This window comes from Colletotrichum paranaense (assembly GCF_030867605.1).
Source record: "Colletotrichum paranaense strain IMI 384185 chromosome Unknown Scaffold_10.1, whole genome shotgun sequence".
In the NCBI taxonomy this organism is placed as follows: domain Eukaryota; kingdom Fungi; phylum Ascomycota; class Sordariomycetes; order Glomerellales; family Glomerellaceae; genus Colletotrichum; species Colletotrichum paranaense.
Window position 1 is genome coordinate 642,859 of NW_026848968.1, and position 17,182 is coordinate 660,040.

A 17,182-nucleotide genomic window follows, 5' to 3' on the forward strand; every position below is an offset into this window, starting at 1 on the left:
CGTCTCACCTGGCTACAAGCCCCATCCGTTCACCCCCGTTTGTGCTGTACCACATGCGAGAAGCGTATCAGTTGCCGTCTTGTGTGCAATCGTAAATGCATCTGTTCATAGGCTACCGTCTGTGTGCAACAGCCCTGGCAGTCTGGTCATGACTGGTTAACCACACCTCTTGAAGGGGAAAGACTGGCTGGATGATAGCCTAAATACAGTCAACCATCCATCTGACTGGAGGTGAGTGGTCCAATCGAATGGTGACCGCAGAGCCAGAAGTCGAATTTGGGTGAGGCATGTACCCTCGGTTCAGATCCTCACGCTGCATCTGAACAGCAGAAGGAAAAAGACAGAATGACAGAGGGAGGTCCTCTGGGGCTCCGTTTCGTTGGATTGAAACGGAGAGTCACAAAACTGAGGCTGATCCACACCTCGGATTGCGCTAGTGGCTGTCAGCCGTTTTTGACTGGTGGACGCTCCGCTACAGATGCTGTCCTTTTTCGTCCAACCAGCAATGACCCAGACCCAGCCATCGACCACAGTCTCGTCCAGTCATAGTCGCCTCTCCCCCTCCTTTTCGCCCAAAAGCCCGTGACCTCATCGTCGGTCAAGAGCACCTGCGAATACACCGTCTCCAATACTTGGTCAGCCCCCGTGCTGTCAAGTCACGTCCTCCGTCCACCATCCTCGTTTCTTGAACAGTACGAATACGTACCATGGGATGGCCTTTCCCAAGTCCCGACTCGCCGAAGATACCGCAGTCAAGGTACACGAGCCAGACGGGAAACACAGGGCACACCAGACTCCATCTTCGCAGCTCTGGCCCGGTCTGGCCACCTCAAGATCAAAACCAAAAAATGACAAGTAATGGGGCATTTGTCTTGGGTGCTGGACCCTTTGGGCACCCGATTTCGTCACAGACTCACTCAGAGTATGTGAGTACCTAGGTCCCTATCCTCTTCCTGGCCAAGCTGCCCGTACGGATTTCTGTAAGGTGAGGTAAGGCACTTTAACCTGTACTTACGTATCGTCTACGTAAGGTAAGGTACAGTCCGTATCTATCAGCGAGAATAACGAGAGGAAGGTACATGCATCTTGCGCTGAGATACGTACCGTCGACCCCAGGCTCTGTGACCCACCGTCCACGGACCTGTGCCCACTTTAACCCACCGCGCCTTCCACGTCCCACGCTTGCACCGGCTCGCTCTCGACTGACAGGACGGAAACGCCCTGATGTACGTATGTACCTATGTACCTGATGGAGGCAGGTACCTTTCTCCGTATCTTTTGTATGGGCCATCGGCTGTACATTCATCAATCGTCCACCCGCGTCAATCCACAACCCACAATCCAACCATCCATCTGCCATCCATCATCCATCGTTGCCATCCACCCGCGCATCTGGGGACCCTCTCTTCGCAAAGTCGCATGGTGCGCCCAAAGTCACTTTTTTCCCTCTTTGCCTTTCTAATCCTCAGTCATTCAGCGTCCAAAAGTCTCTCCGCTCTTCCAGTCATCGCTCGTCTCGGCTCCTAGCAAGCATCCCAGTGCCCGGGAACTCCACCGCTGTCAGAAGTCACTCCAGTTCTCCCAGATCCGCCTCCGTTTCCTCCTGAGCCTCTGGAGATCCTCCCGTTACCTATTTGGCACGCCTTCCCCCCCTTCTCCATCTCGTCTTTCGCTTGAGCTGCCCGTCCAACGCAACTTGCGAACATCAACCCACGAAAACAACTCCACCTGCGTACTGGACACTGGTTGCGCTGCTGCACCTCGAGGGGAAAGCCCAGAGATAGGAGCCACGACCCACGATCGACCACCCGTCCGACTCTGGCCCTCGCCCTCGCCCTACGTATCCGGCTGCTTCTCTCGCCCTCTTTTGCCATCCATATCCGCATCTGCATCTCTCGCCTCTGCTCTCCTCTATTTGCCTCTCCCTCACACTCTCTCTCACTCGATTCACAACTCTGAACCATAACATCATCACCTCACCTTAACGATACCCAATATTCCGTTCCGCCTTATCTGATCCTCCTTTTTGCCTCTTCCCTCACAGTACATCACTTGTCGCGACTTCACTTCAGCCTACATACTACCTTACTACTACTTCTACTTACTACCGTACTTCCTTCACCTTTCTGCTCCCTCAACATTCCATTCAAGGAACCCCTTCCGCTCTGGATTGAAAGCTTCGCGCCGGGTACCGCGGTCCCGAAAACTTGACAACAACTCCCAACAGCCTGCTGCAATTGCAAAGGGTAACTCACACAGCCTCGAGTACATAATCATCACCGTCTCAATGCAACAATAGCCTCGTCGTCCGCACAGAGACCGACACGAACCGGACCGCAAGCAACGCCTTGCAGTCTTTCGACCATTACCACAGCCTTGATTTGATCAGTCGCTCTCTGGCCGCCGTCGAACTGGATTCACGAGCCCCCATACCAACATCATACCGCCATCAGACATCTTCATCATGTCCGCTTTGCCACCCGACCCGTACAAGATTTTAGGCGTTTCCAAAGATGCACAACTCGCAGAAATTCGAAGTGCTCACCGAAAGCTCGTCCTCAAATGCCACCCCGACAAGGTGCAGGACCCGACGCTCAAGGCCCAAAAGCAAGATGAGTTTCAAAAGGTTCAGCAGGCCTACGAGATTCTGAGCGACGAAAACGAGCGAGGCAAGTACGATGACAATGTCAAATTAGCTGAGCTCCGCAAGGAGATGGCCAAGGGCATGTCCGCCAACACCTCGGCTCCCAGAGCGCCTGCCGCCAGATCCTACGAGGTCCGCACCGCCGAGCCCCGACCGGATACCTACAAGACGACGTACCGTGCCTCCCCCGGCGGCAAGCCCATGTACTCTACCGGATACAATTCTCGATCTTGGGACGAAGAAATTCACAGCAGATCAAATTCCATCTTCGAAGAGCCTAGGGCTCGCCGGGCCGCAAGTTACGAGAAAAGTTACGAGAAACCGTCCCGCCAAGACGAAGAAAGAGATCGAGAGCGGGAACGGGAACGGAGACGTAAGGAAGACAGGGATAGAGAACGCGAGGAGCTCGCCCGTGCCGCAGACCGCAAAGAAAGGGAACGCGAGAGGGAACGTGAAAGAGAACGCGAAAAGGAGCGAGAACGCCAAGAACGTAAGGCGTACGAAAAGCAGCTCAAGAGGGCCGCCGAAAAGGCCGCGGCCGACAAGGAAGAGCGTCGTCAAGAACGCAAGCGCCAAGAGAAGGCCGAGAAGGAAAGAGAAAAGGACCGCAAACGCGAGGCCGAAGAGAAATCGCGTAGACACAAGTACATCGAAGACGATGAGTCCAACTTTTTCGCCAAGTCTGACAAGAAGAAGTCAAGTAGCACCAAGGAGAAGGAGAAGGACAAGCGATCTCGCTCGATCCCGCCTGGAGGCGCCCCTCTCCGTGAAGAGCCGCCTGTGCCTCCGGTGCCTACTATCCAGGCCGATGCCAAAGTTTCCAAATATGCCGACACCATGCTGTACGCAGCGTCATACATGGATCAGTCACGCAAGGCAGTTCACCCGGGTCTGAGCCGTGCCCAGACTTCGTACGAGCCTCGACATGTGCCTGCCGCGGTTCCGACGCCGCCCGCTGCGATTCCTTTCGCTCCTCCTCCCATTCCTACTGTCGAGGAGGACACCAGTCGCAGATCAAAGTCGAGACGCTCCTCTGAGACCAAGACACGGGACAAGTCAAGTCATAAGAAGTCGTCTCCCACAAAGGAGGCACCCGTTCCGCCATCGCCCAATGTTGTCGATGCCTCTCCTAGCACTCGCCACATGGCTCAGTTCGCTTCCGCGACATCTTCGCCTGCGTCTACCTCGCCGCCTAAGCACTTGGGTAGAGCGGCCACCTTCAACGATGGGTACAACCGTCCTCCTCCTGGTCCTGTTAGGGCTCAAACATTTTCTCATGTGCCTGCTGAGTCTACCGACGTCCGGGGCCGTGGTCGCTCAAGGCTGCAGCCGCAGCAGATTTTGAGCGAGGACTCTGATGATTCAGAGGAAGACCAACGTCATCAACAAAGGAGTCATCGACACAGAACGCACTCTCCCGACGCGATACCGTATGAGACTGGACAGCGCACTCGATACACCGTCAATGCTGGAAGAGCAGTCCCAGTCGCTGCCGAGGCTGCATATGCTTCAGCCTATCGCGACGACTCTCCTCCGAGGAAGGTCAAGCACGACTACTACAGTGTCCGCCCTTCCATGCCGTCTCGCGAGGCAAGCTACCAGAGCTCCAACCCGTATTTTTCCAAGGTGAAGACGGCGAGATATGATGACGTTCAGTACAGCAACATTCCGCATCGTTACCGCCACGATGAGTATGCAGGCTACGCTTAGTATCAAACGAATGGCGCAGCTCATTAACGTCTCGATCTCACAATGGTCATCCCGCCGTCTTCGCAATGAGAGATACTTCGCTCTGCTGGAACGCGTCGATGTTCATCCTCCTTACGTCCTGATTCGCGCGGCTGATTTCTATTTTCTATATTTTTTGTTAGCTTTCATGTTTTCATTTCTAGTTCTTTTTCTCTGGTTCGTGCTGGTATGAAGGGGACGATATGAAAGAAAACCATACAGTAACGAGTACCGATCTGTCTTATTGATATCAATCTGGGAGGGCTGCGATTGACGAGCCCGAAATGGCGCTGAGGGCATTTGAGGGACTGAGGTCGCTTGAGACGGCTATTGATTGGCATTTATGGAGCGAGACGTGCTGGGCAGTGGTGGGAGCCTCGGATGACGGGGTCTGGTCAAAGTGGCGATCGGGGGGGATAAAGGAAGCTTCTCAAGTTTGGTCAGGTGCCTTGTGATGAGGCGGTCACGAACAACGAAGCCTTGCCATCTCCGTCCTTCCACATGACCAGGCTGAGCCCCGTTTCAGCTCCAGGCAGCCGGCCCCGTCCACGCAACGGGGACATTTGGAACGTCCTGGGTTTCTCACAGAAGTTGTTGTACGCTGGAGTCTGACGATACACACATACATGCATTGGGATGGCGACATATATTTTACACATTTACTGGCTATTTTTCCAGATCTCTAACGAACTCAAGACATATTTTCTCATCCTTGTCAAATCGCTGTTTTCTGGTCATTCGCTACAAGGAGTTTGAAAGCGGAGGGGATATACCACACTCATTTTGTGCACGAGTCGAGGGAGGAGAGAAACAATGGAAAAAGGAAGAACATATGAAAGAGGAGGAGTTATTATACCATCATGGTAGGCGTGTGCCTGTTGAGGCAAGGACGATCATCATGAAGGGAATGTCCTGGGATCAAGGGGGGGCGGCTATAGTTAAATTCTCTGTCGAATGGATATGCATTCTTGACACGTCTATCTGCCTGACTCTCGATTCGGTGATGTTCTTTGACGAGATCGAATGATGTTTAAGAGAAAATGCAAGTGCAATAGTACGAGGCTGGATCACGGTGGCCTGGACTTGGGTGTTCTAGACTTAAATGACGCGCGTAGTCGAGTGATTACGACTTTCATTGGCGAGTCTTCTCGGGAAAGTGAGACGAGGAGAAGAAGAAGTGTGAGGAGGTGTTTTTCCAGTTGTTAAATTGCGGCTGAGATTACTTCTTGGTCTTGGGGATTTCGGTGAGTGCAAGGTGTTACGCAGATATTGATCAGGCTGTCTACGGGGCCTAAGGTGGCTTGGTTGGGACGTTCGGAAGGCTGAGACGGGCTTGGCTTTTCTGGAGTTGAAGGGGAGGAGAGGAAAAAAGAAAGGGGGGGGGGGGTGGGATAAAAGAGTTCAACTTGTACGGCAAGAGTAAAAAGCTCTTCCTCGTTCATGCCTGTGATATTATCTTGAAACGCCATGTAGTTGCGAGATACCTCCATAGGAATTAGTTCGCCGTCTGTTTCCACAGGGTATTCTGTCACGTTTATACAGCTAGAGGAGGTTAGGTGTAGTGAGTATTTAGTCAGTCGGTCTTGGGAGAAAGGCATCTTGCTGATGTGAAGTAGACTAAGTTCACAAGAACTGGATCCAACTTACGTCACATCCATCTAACGTGCAGCATCGCAAGATACCCCGAAACATCTGTGTTCCTTACCTATGATAGAAGGGTTTTGGGGAGGTTTTCGTCCTAATTTGTATGCTTATGATATGACGAAGCAACACATAGAGATTCTAGCCCTGGTTTCTTGATAAGCACTACAAGCGTTGATGGGGATCTCCCTACTTGCGACGATGTCTCTGAAGATGGTTGTTTCCTCGTGGATGGCAGCACTCTGGACGACGAAAAGTCTTTTGCGCCGGAGACAATGAGCATGAAGTGCTTGGGAATTCACGCTGCGACTAGGAGTTTACATCATCATCTGGTGCCGTTGCTGGAATAAGTCTCCCAAAAAGAAAAATAAGCAGCGGCAATAGCGTGGCAAGTTTAGTTGACTGGATACGAGTCTCAAGAGTTGCGAAGCGTTCTTGGTCAACTGGCTGGTGCATGTGTTGACTTGTTGCCTTGTTATATCGCTGGCAATGCCGAGACTGTTCGCCCAGGATAGCAGGGCTTGAAACTTGAGGTGTGTATAATATTTAATTTTAGAGATCAACTGATCAAAGCGGACAGTCGAAGAGTTCCGGAATGACAAGTTGTAGATTCAAGATCAGAAGAGAGCCAGAGGAGAAATATAGAAGAGACACTTTGTCAATGATTGAGTGACTTAGCAAATCATAAAATTTGAGACTGCCAACACATCATATAAAAAGACCCCGTTCTCTTCAGAATTGGAGAAAACGGGCCAACAGTCATCGGCCGCCCTCGTGGTTCTGTGCTACGTCCAGTCATCATCGTGGGCGAGATAATACATTCTCCACCAAAGGTCGATGGTACCTTATGATAAGTGATATCAATAGTCGCGTCCGAGAAGCATCTAATCGTAATCTCTTTCTTGTTTTCATTTCTCGGCGGCTTGCTTGTAATCAGTATTGAGTAAGGTACCTACTATGAAAGGGTAAGTCAGGTTAGATGTCTATTGATATGGTTGCTTCTATTGGCGCCTGGAATGCTTTATACATTCATAGAATAAGGACATGGCAGGACTCGCGCGGTTCCGAGAGTTCACGAACCTTTCCAATGCTGGAGTCACGCGAACGACTACAGCTAATGCTGTCCGGTTTAAGTAGGTTTTAGAACAACTCCGCGCCCCGCGTAATCCAAAGAAGATTTTTTTACTTGCTCTTCGCGTGTTGCACAGAGTGGGTAACATTGGCGAATTACCAAAGATGTACAGGACATCTAGCTGTTCGTTTGCAACATTGTTCTTTTGCTAGATCCCGTCCTTTTGCTTCAACATCACAGCGGAAGATTTAAGAAAGTATTGTCCACAACTGTATGTAATTAAATTGGATGTTTTCACATAAGTAGGTAAGGTAGCTCCATGGATTCGAATCAAGCGAGAATAAAGACAATGGGCATACAGGGAGGCCTCGCGCTCATTCTCGGCCTTTGTATGAACTTTGGTGATGCGCCCCCTTGACGCCGTGCTTATGGTTTGACGGCATCTGGCGTAAAGCAGACAGGTGTACAGACGTACCTCGGTGAAACCCGTCATTAGACCTCCCGTCTTATTCTCAGGCCATGTGTAATGGGGCGATCCTCGGGAGGCGATGGCAATTACAATATGAGAGGAAACGTTTCATTCCTCGTCCCCTTCCTCCTCATCATCATCTTCTTCATTTTGGACTCCGGCAGAGGTATCCCGCGCCTTTGCCCGCCGTATACTCGCCTGGATATTCCTCACATCGCTCTCTCTCACCAACGCCCCCGTCTCCTCTGAGATCTTCTCAGCTATCACGCGCGCCGTCAACTTCCCCGTCGGCAGATCCCCCCTCGACAACGCATCCACCCGGTTCCGGATCCCCTGCACGCCGCCCTCGGCCGCCTCCCAGCTCAGCTGGCGAAAGGACCGGCTCGTGGCAAAGGACTCGGTCAGCGGCGGGTGGTTGTGCTCCATGTTGTGCGGGATGCAGACCCAGCAGTCGGCCTGGAGGGTCAGGTGCGCGCGCCACAAGCAGCCCGTCTTGTTGGACTTTGTGGTGCGGATCGTGGCGACGGAGGCCTTGGGGCGGCCGCCGCGATCGCAGCTCAGGTCTTGGCGGTAGATTTCCTTGGTGCCTGCGGAGCGCTTGGAGCGGGTTTTAATGACGCCGTAGCCTTCTTTGCGTTGGAATTCGCGGACTTTGGCGACGAGGCCGTCGAGAGTGGAGTCTGTGATGTACATTCGTTCGGTTGGTGAGCTGGTGATAGTGGTGGTTGGCGGTGCAGAGTGTTTGAGTAAGAAAACAGGGGTGGTCGGTTGTTGATGGTTTGGGAGTAAGTTGGGGGGCAAGTAAGGGATTGAGCGACGCGTTGTGCACCATTTAGCATGCTACACGGCCATCCGGAGCCTAGATAAAGTTTAGGCGGCGGCCGATTATGGACTGGGGGGCGCCGGACATGGATCATCCTTCCAGCCTCATGTACTTGATGAGGACAGAGGCTGTGTACCGTTGAAAGCATTGACTTGGAGGTCGATCCATCGTTATGAAGCAATCAGAGCTTTAAATCTTTCTTAATTCATCGATGCATCTTGCCCGGAGTTTTCAGCTAGATGAGGTGTGTAACGTGCCAGTGCTGGCAGCTTTCCTCTATCCATGTTTCCCTTGGAAGCTGATTTCCTCCACTGGTCAGGGATTTGCAACAGGTTGCTTGCAATTTTACAGCACACAGTGAAATTAGTATCGAGAAATCCTTCTCTCGGCATGGCTAGATAGTACGGTATTGTTTGGTTTACGCCAACTACCACTTCGAATCTAAGGTACCTTCGTTGACGACACTGTTAGCCCGACATTGACTGGACCTAAAACGTCAAGTGTGTATAAGCCCGGTTACTCCAATTCAGAGATACGCCACATAAACAGAGTTATTTGAGAACTGAATAACAGTCAGATACTCCAAAAGGCTAGGTATTGGGAGCGAATCTTATGTGGCAATGGTTCATAAGTGAGCCTCGGCTTACATGGTTCAAGCTAGCCGCAGGCTGTATCGCTTGGCAATGTAACGATGTCTTCTTGGGAGGAGGCTCTCGCGGTCAGCCTTATCACGTGTATCTTGACTGTCTCAGTTTAATCATCAATAGAAGAGACATATTCTCTTCTAATACTCTTGAAGCAAGGATCCGTCCTCGTCATCTTTGCGTTGTTGTGCACCCTGGCTCGCAACATTACACAAGCTCCTCCAGAATCCCCATGAGTCTGAACTCGCGCGCACACAAGGCTATACTATCCGAGAAAAGACCTTCGAAACTTATCCCAAATCACAATTATTCAACGAACGCAACCGAAGTATGATTAGCATTCTTCCGTCTAGCCTCTCCGAGGAAGAGACGCCTTGCCTCACAGTGCCTGACGAAAGCCGGGGACCATGCGACTTATGTTCGTCCATATCACGCTCTACAGACAATGAGGAGATATCTTCGACCACCCACACTGAATCCACGAGTACTACCGGCATGGGTGCTGAAGATAAGCACGGGTGCTGGTCCGAAGACGCGAAAACCTGGCGTCCTACATGGCTTCAGCCCGCGGTGTTACTGGCATTCTTTGCCTTCTTCCTCTTTTCTACCATCACACTTCCGGCCATGTTTTGTGTATCTCTGCGAAACAATGAACTCGTGGAAACACGCGAGAGTCTCGTTTACCTATGGCGTTTTGGCCCAACAGCTGGTAAGGCTACGTGACCCTCCCAAAGAAGCCGAAGGGTACCAACTTAAGTCCATTGCTGATTTTCGTTCTAAACAGTGCTTACGCTCATATCCATTGGCTGGTCAAGGGTAGAAACGCAAACGCTGAGGTACATGCCATGGGTTGCCTTCAGTCACGAAAGTTTGTCGACCAAAAATTCTGACAATGACAAACTCGATTATACCGCAATGCTTCCGCCGAAAGTTTGAATGGAGTCCTGGAGAAGGAAACACTATCTTGTTTTTCTTGTCGCCATTATTTCAATTGCCCTCAAGATTCAGATCGTTCTTGCTCCCGGTCTGTACAGCGTCCAAACCATCGAAGCGGGTACTCCAGTCGATATCGAAATTCTCGACTCATTCAACACCACTGTGCCGCCGTGGCGAATGCAAGATACTAGCCCATAGTATATTGCGCAAGCCATTAGTAACTTCGACATGGGATATCCCTTTGGAGTCAATGAACGGATATCCTATCAGACATTCAAAAGCAAAAGTGGCTCTAGAGGCACAGTTGATGCACCTATCGGAGCTACCGTGGCTGGTCTTTCAACGGAAACGCAGTGTCTAAAGCTAGAAAACTATTCCTACTCAGAAATTACACAGGATGTCAACAAATTATCTCTGTATTCTGTTCGAGACCTGGAGCTACATTTCAATAGCTGCGAGGAGCCACTATCGATACCTGGATTCCAGGATACGACCATATATTACGGCGACACTACTGGAAACTTTTCTCATTGGGGAAGCCATTCTGCTTTGATCAAACCAACATCATGTGCAGGACTATCTCATGAATTTAAATACTCTTTATATTATGCGGCTCGCTTTGAAAGACCCACCATCAATTCTTCGTCGTTGGACTTTGATCTTGCAGCAGTCTTTTGCTCTTCTGGCTTGTGGGTCTCAAGAGTCAAGGTCACCGACAACGGTACGATGCCGCTAGTTGAAGTATTACCGGACGAGAACAGATACCCAATCACCGCAAACCTTTGGGATCTTATCGGTAATTCCGTACCTTTTGGTTTTAATTGGAACCGATCGAACATCAATCGGGTGTCGGGTCCAGTTGACACTGCCTATAGCTTTTTCGGCAACTCCTCAAGAATGGGCGTAGACTCATCGGGCGCTTCTCTATACACAAATGAGGTGCTTTACCGATCAGTCATGGATATGTCTCGTATTCTTGGCCCATGGATCGGACACTATCGTCTTCGGCACAGCGATGGCCAATATCTCAATGCAACCGGGGCCGTTTTCACAAAAGTGACCAAGCTGATGGTCAACAAGTGGACTTGCTTATCCATGACGACGATTTTTGGACTGGCAATGATCATGGTGGCTCTTGTACTTCTCTTCTTCGAAAACATGACTATGATTTGGTACCGAGATCTTCTCACAGTCATTGGAAACATGATTTTTCTCCAACATCAAAGAAGATCTTCGGACGGAGGATCAAAAGATAGCCCTAGACTCAAAGACAAAGCGATCGAATGGGGCAACTGCGACTTTACACCACTTGTGTTGAAAGTTTGGGCACGGGCATCCATAATTTCTCTCATCGTTGTCGTCACAACGGGCCTCTCTTATTCTCTGAAGACATCGATGGAGTACCAGGGAATCGCAACAGTGAGTGAAGAGGCGAATCATGCGTATCTATTGTGGACTTCTGTCCCGACACTTTTGATGCTCAGCATTGCATTATATATCAACTCTTTCGACTCTACATACCGAGGTCTGGCCACACTATCCGCTCTTGCTACCAAATCGTGTAGGGTCACAGCAATGGATATGTCGTTCTCGAATATGTTAGGGCTACAAGTACTCTATCACTCACTTCGAGCACATATTGGAACTGTCACCGTAACGCAGTTCTTAGCCATTATCTGTGGTCTGCTAACAACTCTGGCTTCGGTTGTTTTTACCGTCAAGACAATCCCAGAGACGAGCACGATCTCGTTACAACAGAAGACCTGGTTTGGGTCTGGAGAGATAAGGAACGCTACAGAACTCAGCCGCAAGAGGCAGACTCTAAGCAGCCTCGTTCTTCGTCAGGGTGACGGACTTCTCACATACCCCAAAAACACGTACGATACTCTTGTCTTTCCAACATTTGGCACCAGCGATGGATTAGACCCTTCGCAGAATATTTCAATCAAGGCCAACATGTCAGTTGCGATGCTGAAGCCTAACTGCTGGATAGTGCCTCCAGATGTTTATAACCTGACAAAACTGGAGCGGATCGACTCCTCCGACGGTTACTTCACAGTTCAGCCCCAGATCACCGAAAGCTTTACTTGCCCTAATGGGAGTCAAGCTCAACTCTCCCAAACCATCGCTTTCGTCCTTGGCGAAAGAAAGTCCGACTACGTATACTTGGCAACAGGATTAGACGCTCCAGAGGACCTACGCATCGTGAATAGGTCTTGCGGCTTGAGTCTCCGCGATACCGATATCATCCCGGCTTCAACCAAATTCATGACCTACGCCCTGGGAAAATATTCCCAAGAACAAGAAAAATTCTCACATCTCTCTATCACAAGATGTCAGTATTCCTGGGTTGAGTTGCCCACCGAAGCCAATTTCACCTTTCGCCATGGGGAGTTTGTCTTGAATCCAGGGGATTTACCACGACCGGATGAGTCTCGAGCTCAGCCCTGGGGCATGCCTTTCAACATACCAGACATCCATGATGCACTCCCAGAAGTAATGGCGAGTGACTCTTACGCAGGGTACTTCGACTCCTGGTTTAGAATACTGTCTGCCCCATTTGGCCGATTTTCTTTGGATGCATTCGGGGACCCAAATTTCGAAGAAGAAATCCTTAAAGACATACACCACCTATATGGGTTCCTTGCGGCTCAAATAGTTAACTTCGAGAATCGCCTTGACATCACCCAGAATTCGAAAGACAGCCCTCCGCCAACCCCTTTCAATCTGACTGCCAACGTTATCAACCTCAGTCGTCGCCGCCTTGTCCAGGATCCGATAGTGACCTACGTAATCATAGGGATCTTGACTTTGACGGCACTTCTGAGTCTATTGGTGTTGATCACTGATTCGCTCGGCACGACCTCGTCGAAATCGCAACCATTCAGCATGAGAATCGAGGGCCTTGCACCAGATGGATACAACAGCATAGCCGCAATGACCGCTCTCCTCAAAGACTCAAACGCAATGGACCACCTCCCCGAAGGCGCCGAGCACATGTCAAAGAAGGAACTCCACGAAAAGCTCTCCGGTCTCCGGTTCCGAATGGGTTGGTTCTGGCGCGAGAGTACACAGACGCGGCACTATACCATTGGCGTCTTGGATGATGAGAACTTTGAGTTCCTGGGAAACAAGGATGACATTGCGAGGGAGGATGCGTTGTTGAGGTATCCTCCTGAATGAGGGCGGTGATTTGGCGTGTGTGGACGATGGAGATTGTTGGACAGGTCGTGTGTTTGGTAAAGCCGATGGAGGGGCTCTTAGAAGGACGCCCCAATATTGTGGGGTGCTCTGGTATGGGATCACATTGAAACGCTGCTTGGAAGGTCTCTGTTTGCAATTTAATAAGTGGATGGTGAATTTCTACTACGGCAGAAGGGAGGGCAGGCCCCTACGAACGGACAATCAGATTGATGGCTTCAAGACAATGAATCGCCGGCTTTGCCATTTTGTTGATTTCCAATGCGTTGAAAGCTTGGCTGGTACATTTGCAATACCGGGTATAGTGTAATCTTTGCCAGTTGGGCATGTAAATAAGGGGGTATAAGACCTATCTAGAAGAACGCCAGGGAAATGATTGTGTGTCTGTCTTGGGGGACGCCGCCCCGTGAATGATCCAGAATAATGATACAGAGTTGCCTTGATAATAATAGTACAATGAGTTTCAGTCAAGCTCATCTAAACCGTCTTTTCGGCAATGCGACATTTGAGAGATGAAGAGGTTATGCGTGACTCAAATAATAAGATGCGGCACGGACTGCTTTGTCGAGGTCCTAGACCAAGACATAGAGAGCACAAATCTGCCAATCATTAGCTATCGCTCCATATCGAAAGGAAGCCGGACGACTTACCATGCTCAGGCCCATGACCATGGAACACCAAAAGCACACGTTGTTTAGCGTCTCCTTGCCGCGAACCCACTTTGTGCGCTGCAACACGACGATGGGCAGCTGCAGCATTTGACAGATGAAGCCATAGCCGCGAAGCTTCTTGGTAATGCAAGCCATGACGATCTCGTGACCTATGGCGGAGATCAAGAAGGTAATGACGGTGGCCGGAAGGCGACCGACGTAGGGACGACTGGCACTGTACACGTGACGGCGCAGGAAGCTGTAGACGGGGATGTTCCACTCGCGAGAAAATTCCATCCAGTCAGTTGAGTTCCACCAGTCAGAGTAGAAGTGACGATCCGCAAAGTGCGTGATTTCGGCAAAGGCGCCGAGGGCGTACTCGAAGATGACAAGGAAGACAAGAAGGAAGGTCAGCATGAAAGGGAAGAGGAGCCAGGAGACGCTCTCTGCTAGGATGAGGAGGGCCTCGGAGACGGGCGGCTTCGGGACTGTGCTCAAACGGACGGAGGCGTCGCTGAGAATGGGTAGGATGAACTCCTCAGAGATGACCGTGAGGAGAGAAATGCAGCCAAAGACGGCGATGATCTTGGAAATGAGGTTCTGCCAGTCGATGCGGGCTGTTCGGGGGTACTCGAGCTCGTAGCATAGCGTGGGACACAGGAGATAGTCGAAATAGTTGGACCAGGTCAGGTTGCGAGGGTATGCGAGGTTTCCCATGGGCGAGGTGAGCTCCTGGGCCAGATCCTCGCGGAGCTGCTCGATCTCGTCCGACGTCGAGTCCGTGTCTGACGTGCCTGTGGCCTCTGACTTGGCCTTGAAATCGCGTGTTTTGGGGCTGCTTACGGTACCCATCGGGTTGTCGGGTGTTGGGTACAGGTAGACAGGGTCTTTGGAGGCGGTCGAGGGGTTGTCGAGAGCGTAGAGACGCTTCTCCGTCTCGCTGAGGTGACCATTGTAAAAGGCCCAACTGTGCGTCTTCATCAGCAGGACCATGGTATGTAGCAGCAGGAAGACCTGCGCGGTCCATGTCCAGTCGAGCACGAAGGGAATGGCAATCCAGAAGGCAAGCCACACGACTTGATAGATACTCTGAACAGCCATGCCTCCATTCTTCCACGTCAGAGCTCCATTGGCGGGGGCAGAGCGCCACAGGCGATGGAGGGGTAGTGACACCAAGGTGCTTGCTACCATAAGGAAGTCTGCAATAGCCAAATGCCAAATCTTGATTGTAAAGAGGGTCCAGATCTGGACTCTCATGGGGTAACCAGTATCTTTGATATTGCGCAGCATGGTGGTGATGGCCATAATGGCAAGGCCGATCCAAAAGAGGTTGAAGAAGCCATGGAAGTCGCGGTAGTCGGAGTTCGGATCGAAGTGGGAAACGCGGCTCGCGAACTCGATCGTGGGGAAGATACGGCGTCGTTGTTCAGCACGGGCTTGCTTCTTTGCCGAGGACATGCTCTTGACGGAGGGGAGGGCATCGTGAGGGACTGGTGTCGAGCGGCCACTGTGACGACATTAACGTTAGCGCTGGTGTGTGACGAAAGTGGGAAGAAGTGTATCTACCTAGTAGTGCCGCTGGTCTGGCCAGTCTCTGATAGAGGTGTCATGCCATTCATCTCGCCGACGGAAGTATTGCTCTGTGTTCTCGTCAACTGAGAATGTTGTGGCTTCCTCGGCCTCGGCCGCAGGACGTGGTCGTGAGCCCCGCCGTTGGGGGAGGCAGCTGTAGATGCCATGATCTCGGGGGATTTAAGGGGAGGATGAGAGTGACGGTCTTGTTGATTGCCAGATGAGCTATCAATCTGTTGGTTCAGTTGTGTGCATTCGATGGTGGTCGGTGGTATTCGCAGGAGCAGTCACCGCGCGGTGCGGATGGGATGTAGCTGCGAGATGCAAGCGGCGACTGTGTTCAACGGGATCGCATCCGGATCAGACGGGGCAGCGGGAAGAAGCTTAGTTTAAAGGGCGCCTCGAAGTGGGATAAGGAGGTGGTATTCAGGGTCGCAGATCAGGGGTCGCCATTTCTCGAATCTCGGGTAGTGTCCGCGTATTTGGGATGCGAATTTGGGATTTGGTACGAAGTGCGCAGCTCCGGAGACGAATGGGTAGGTTGATGGGGTGAGAGGCGACGGGGCCGCGTTTTGAAGCGATGAGCAAGGAGCTCTAGATGGTCCCACGAGTCCACGAGTGCAAGTGCCACTCCTGGTTCGCCCAGCTTCCTTGCGTAAGGTGCACTTACGGCATTCCAAGGTTGACGCGGGTGGCCGTTGGGGGCATGGGGCACCTCGGCCACTTTAAGAGGTACGTACCCACCAACACAGCTCAATGCGGCGCCGACCTGCCACTCCTGCCTCACTCTGCTCTTTCCAGACTGTTTCTCTGCAGGCAACTGCACCTCAGCCAACACTTTCCCCTAAGTGCCCGAGAGTGCCATAGCCCCCAGTTTCTGAGGTGAAAGTCCCTTTTCTGTCATTATGACTTACGTCAACTCCCACGTGACGAATGGGGTCACGGGCCGAGGTGGGGCCAAGCACTGATTGACCCAATGGTAGCTCGTGATTCCCCCCATCTGGGCTCCTCCTCCAAAAATTCCCGGAGAAAGAGCTCCCCCGGGCGGATCTTGGGAAGGAGGTGGAACGCCCGAGTTCCCGCCCGTCCGCTGCTTTCTTTGCGATTGCCCCACGGTTTGCTTTTCGATAGCCCTCCCCTAGATGGATGCTAACGTCACTTCATGCAGCTCTCAAAAGCCCAGACAGACAACAGACGTGGCCGAGGCCGCGAATATCGTTACATCGGCTAGCCATCCAAGATCAGTTGGCTCCGTTGGGATCTGGAGAAGCCCCGGCTCCGGTGGCCGATCGCCGGCGGGAACTGGCCAGTGACTGAGGATGCTTGATTGGCATCCCGGCTTTGCAAACCGACGCCTTACGAGGCTTGGACCTGCACAGCCGAGAAGATGCAATGCAGTGTGTCTCCGCGTAAATCATAACAACTCAACTTATCTCGTTGCCTTGTCGTGTCACTTCCATTCGCTCAAGAGGACGAAAGTCATTGCAGATCACCTGTGGTGTCCCAAGTGTGGCTGCAGCTTACGCCACCACAGCCACCTTTTGGCACCGCCACATTCTCGACCGTTCTTATCACGGCATTCTTGCACCTCTGCTAACGTCTGCCGAGTCCAAGATCTGCCTAAGTGTGTGTCGTCTTCCGTCATTGAACTACCGCTGACAGCATCACAGGCTAGACACGACATTTGCACTAGAAAGTAGCTTGATGAGCTAAGCATAACTTTTGCGCCTGCCGTCCTGCCAATGAAACGAACTGGCAAATGCTAGGTTTGGCTGAGCAAGGCAGTCTGTTTTCACTTACAA

At 51.5% G+C, this 17,182-nt stretch overlaps 5 protein-coding genes across 5 annotated transcripts; 3 read left to right on the top strand and 2 right to left on the bottom strand.

Annotated features, from left to right (window-relative positions):
• Nucleotides 1–1,240: 1,240 nt before the first annotated feature.
• CPAR01_11892 (uncharacterized protein) lies at nt 1,241–1,966 on the top strand (the record flags this gene model as incomplete). Its single annotated transcript, XM_060496150.1, has 2 exons — nt 1,241–1,386; nt 1,462–1,966. 2 exons carry the CDS (start codon nt 1,241–1,243, stop codon nt 1,964–1,966), a joined length of 651 nt encoding a protein of 216 aa, XP_060344935.1.
• A 498-nt stretch (nt 1,967–2,464) lies between these two features.
• CPAR01_11893 (molecular chaperone DnaJ) lies at nt 2,465–4,354 on the top strand (the record flags this gene model as incomplete). Its single annotated transcript, XM_060496151.1, has 1 exon — nt 2,465–4,354. One exon carries the CDS (start codon nt 2,465–2,467, stop codon nt 4,352–4,354), a length of 1,890 nt encoding a protein of 629 aa, XP_060344936.1.
• A 3,308-nt stretch (nt 4,355–7,662) lies between these two features.
• CPAR01_11894 (peptidase family T4) lies at nt 7,663–8,247 on the bottom strand (the record flags this gene model as incomplete). Its single annotated transcript, XM_060496152.1, has 1 exon — nt 7,663–8,247. The coding sequence occupies one exon, from the start codon at nt 8,245–8,247 to the stop codon at nt 7,663–7,665; it is 585 nt and encodes a 194-aa protein (XP_060344937.1).
• Nucleotides 8,248–10,185: 1,938 nt separating this feature from the next.
• On the top strand, nt 10,186–13,140 carry CPAR01_11895 (uncharacterized protein; the record flags this gene model as incomplete). Its single annotated transcript, XM_060496153.1, has 1 exon — nt 10,186–13,140. One exon carries the CDS (start codon nt 10,186–10,188, stop codon nt 13,138–13,140), a length of 2,955 nt encoding a protein of 984 aa, XP_060344938.1.
• Nucleotides 13,141–13,730: 590 nt separating this feature from the next.
• Nucleotides 13,731–15,547, bottom strand: CPAR01_11896 (MBOAT family protein; the record flags this gene model as incomplete). Its single annotated transcript, XM_060496154.1, has 3 exons — nt 13,731–13,757; nt 13,809–15,315; nt 15,375–15,547. The coding sequence occupies 3 exons, from the start codon at nt 15,545–15,547 to the stop codon at nt 13,731–13,733; spliced, it is 1,707 nt and encodes a 568-aa protein (XP_060344939.1).
• Nucleotides 15,548–17,182: the final 1,635 nt, after the last annotated feature.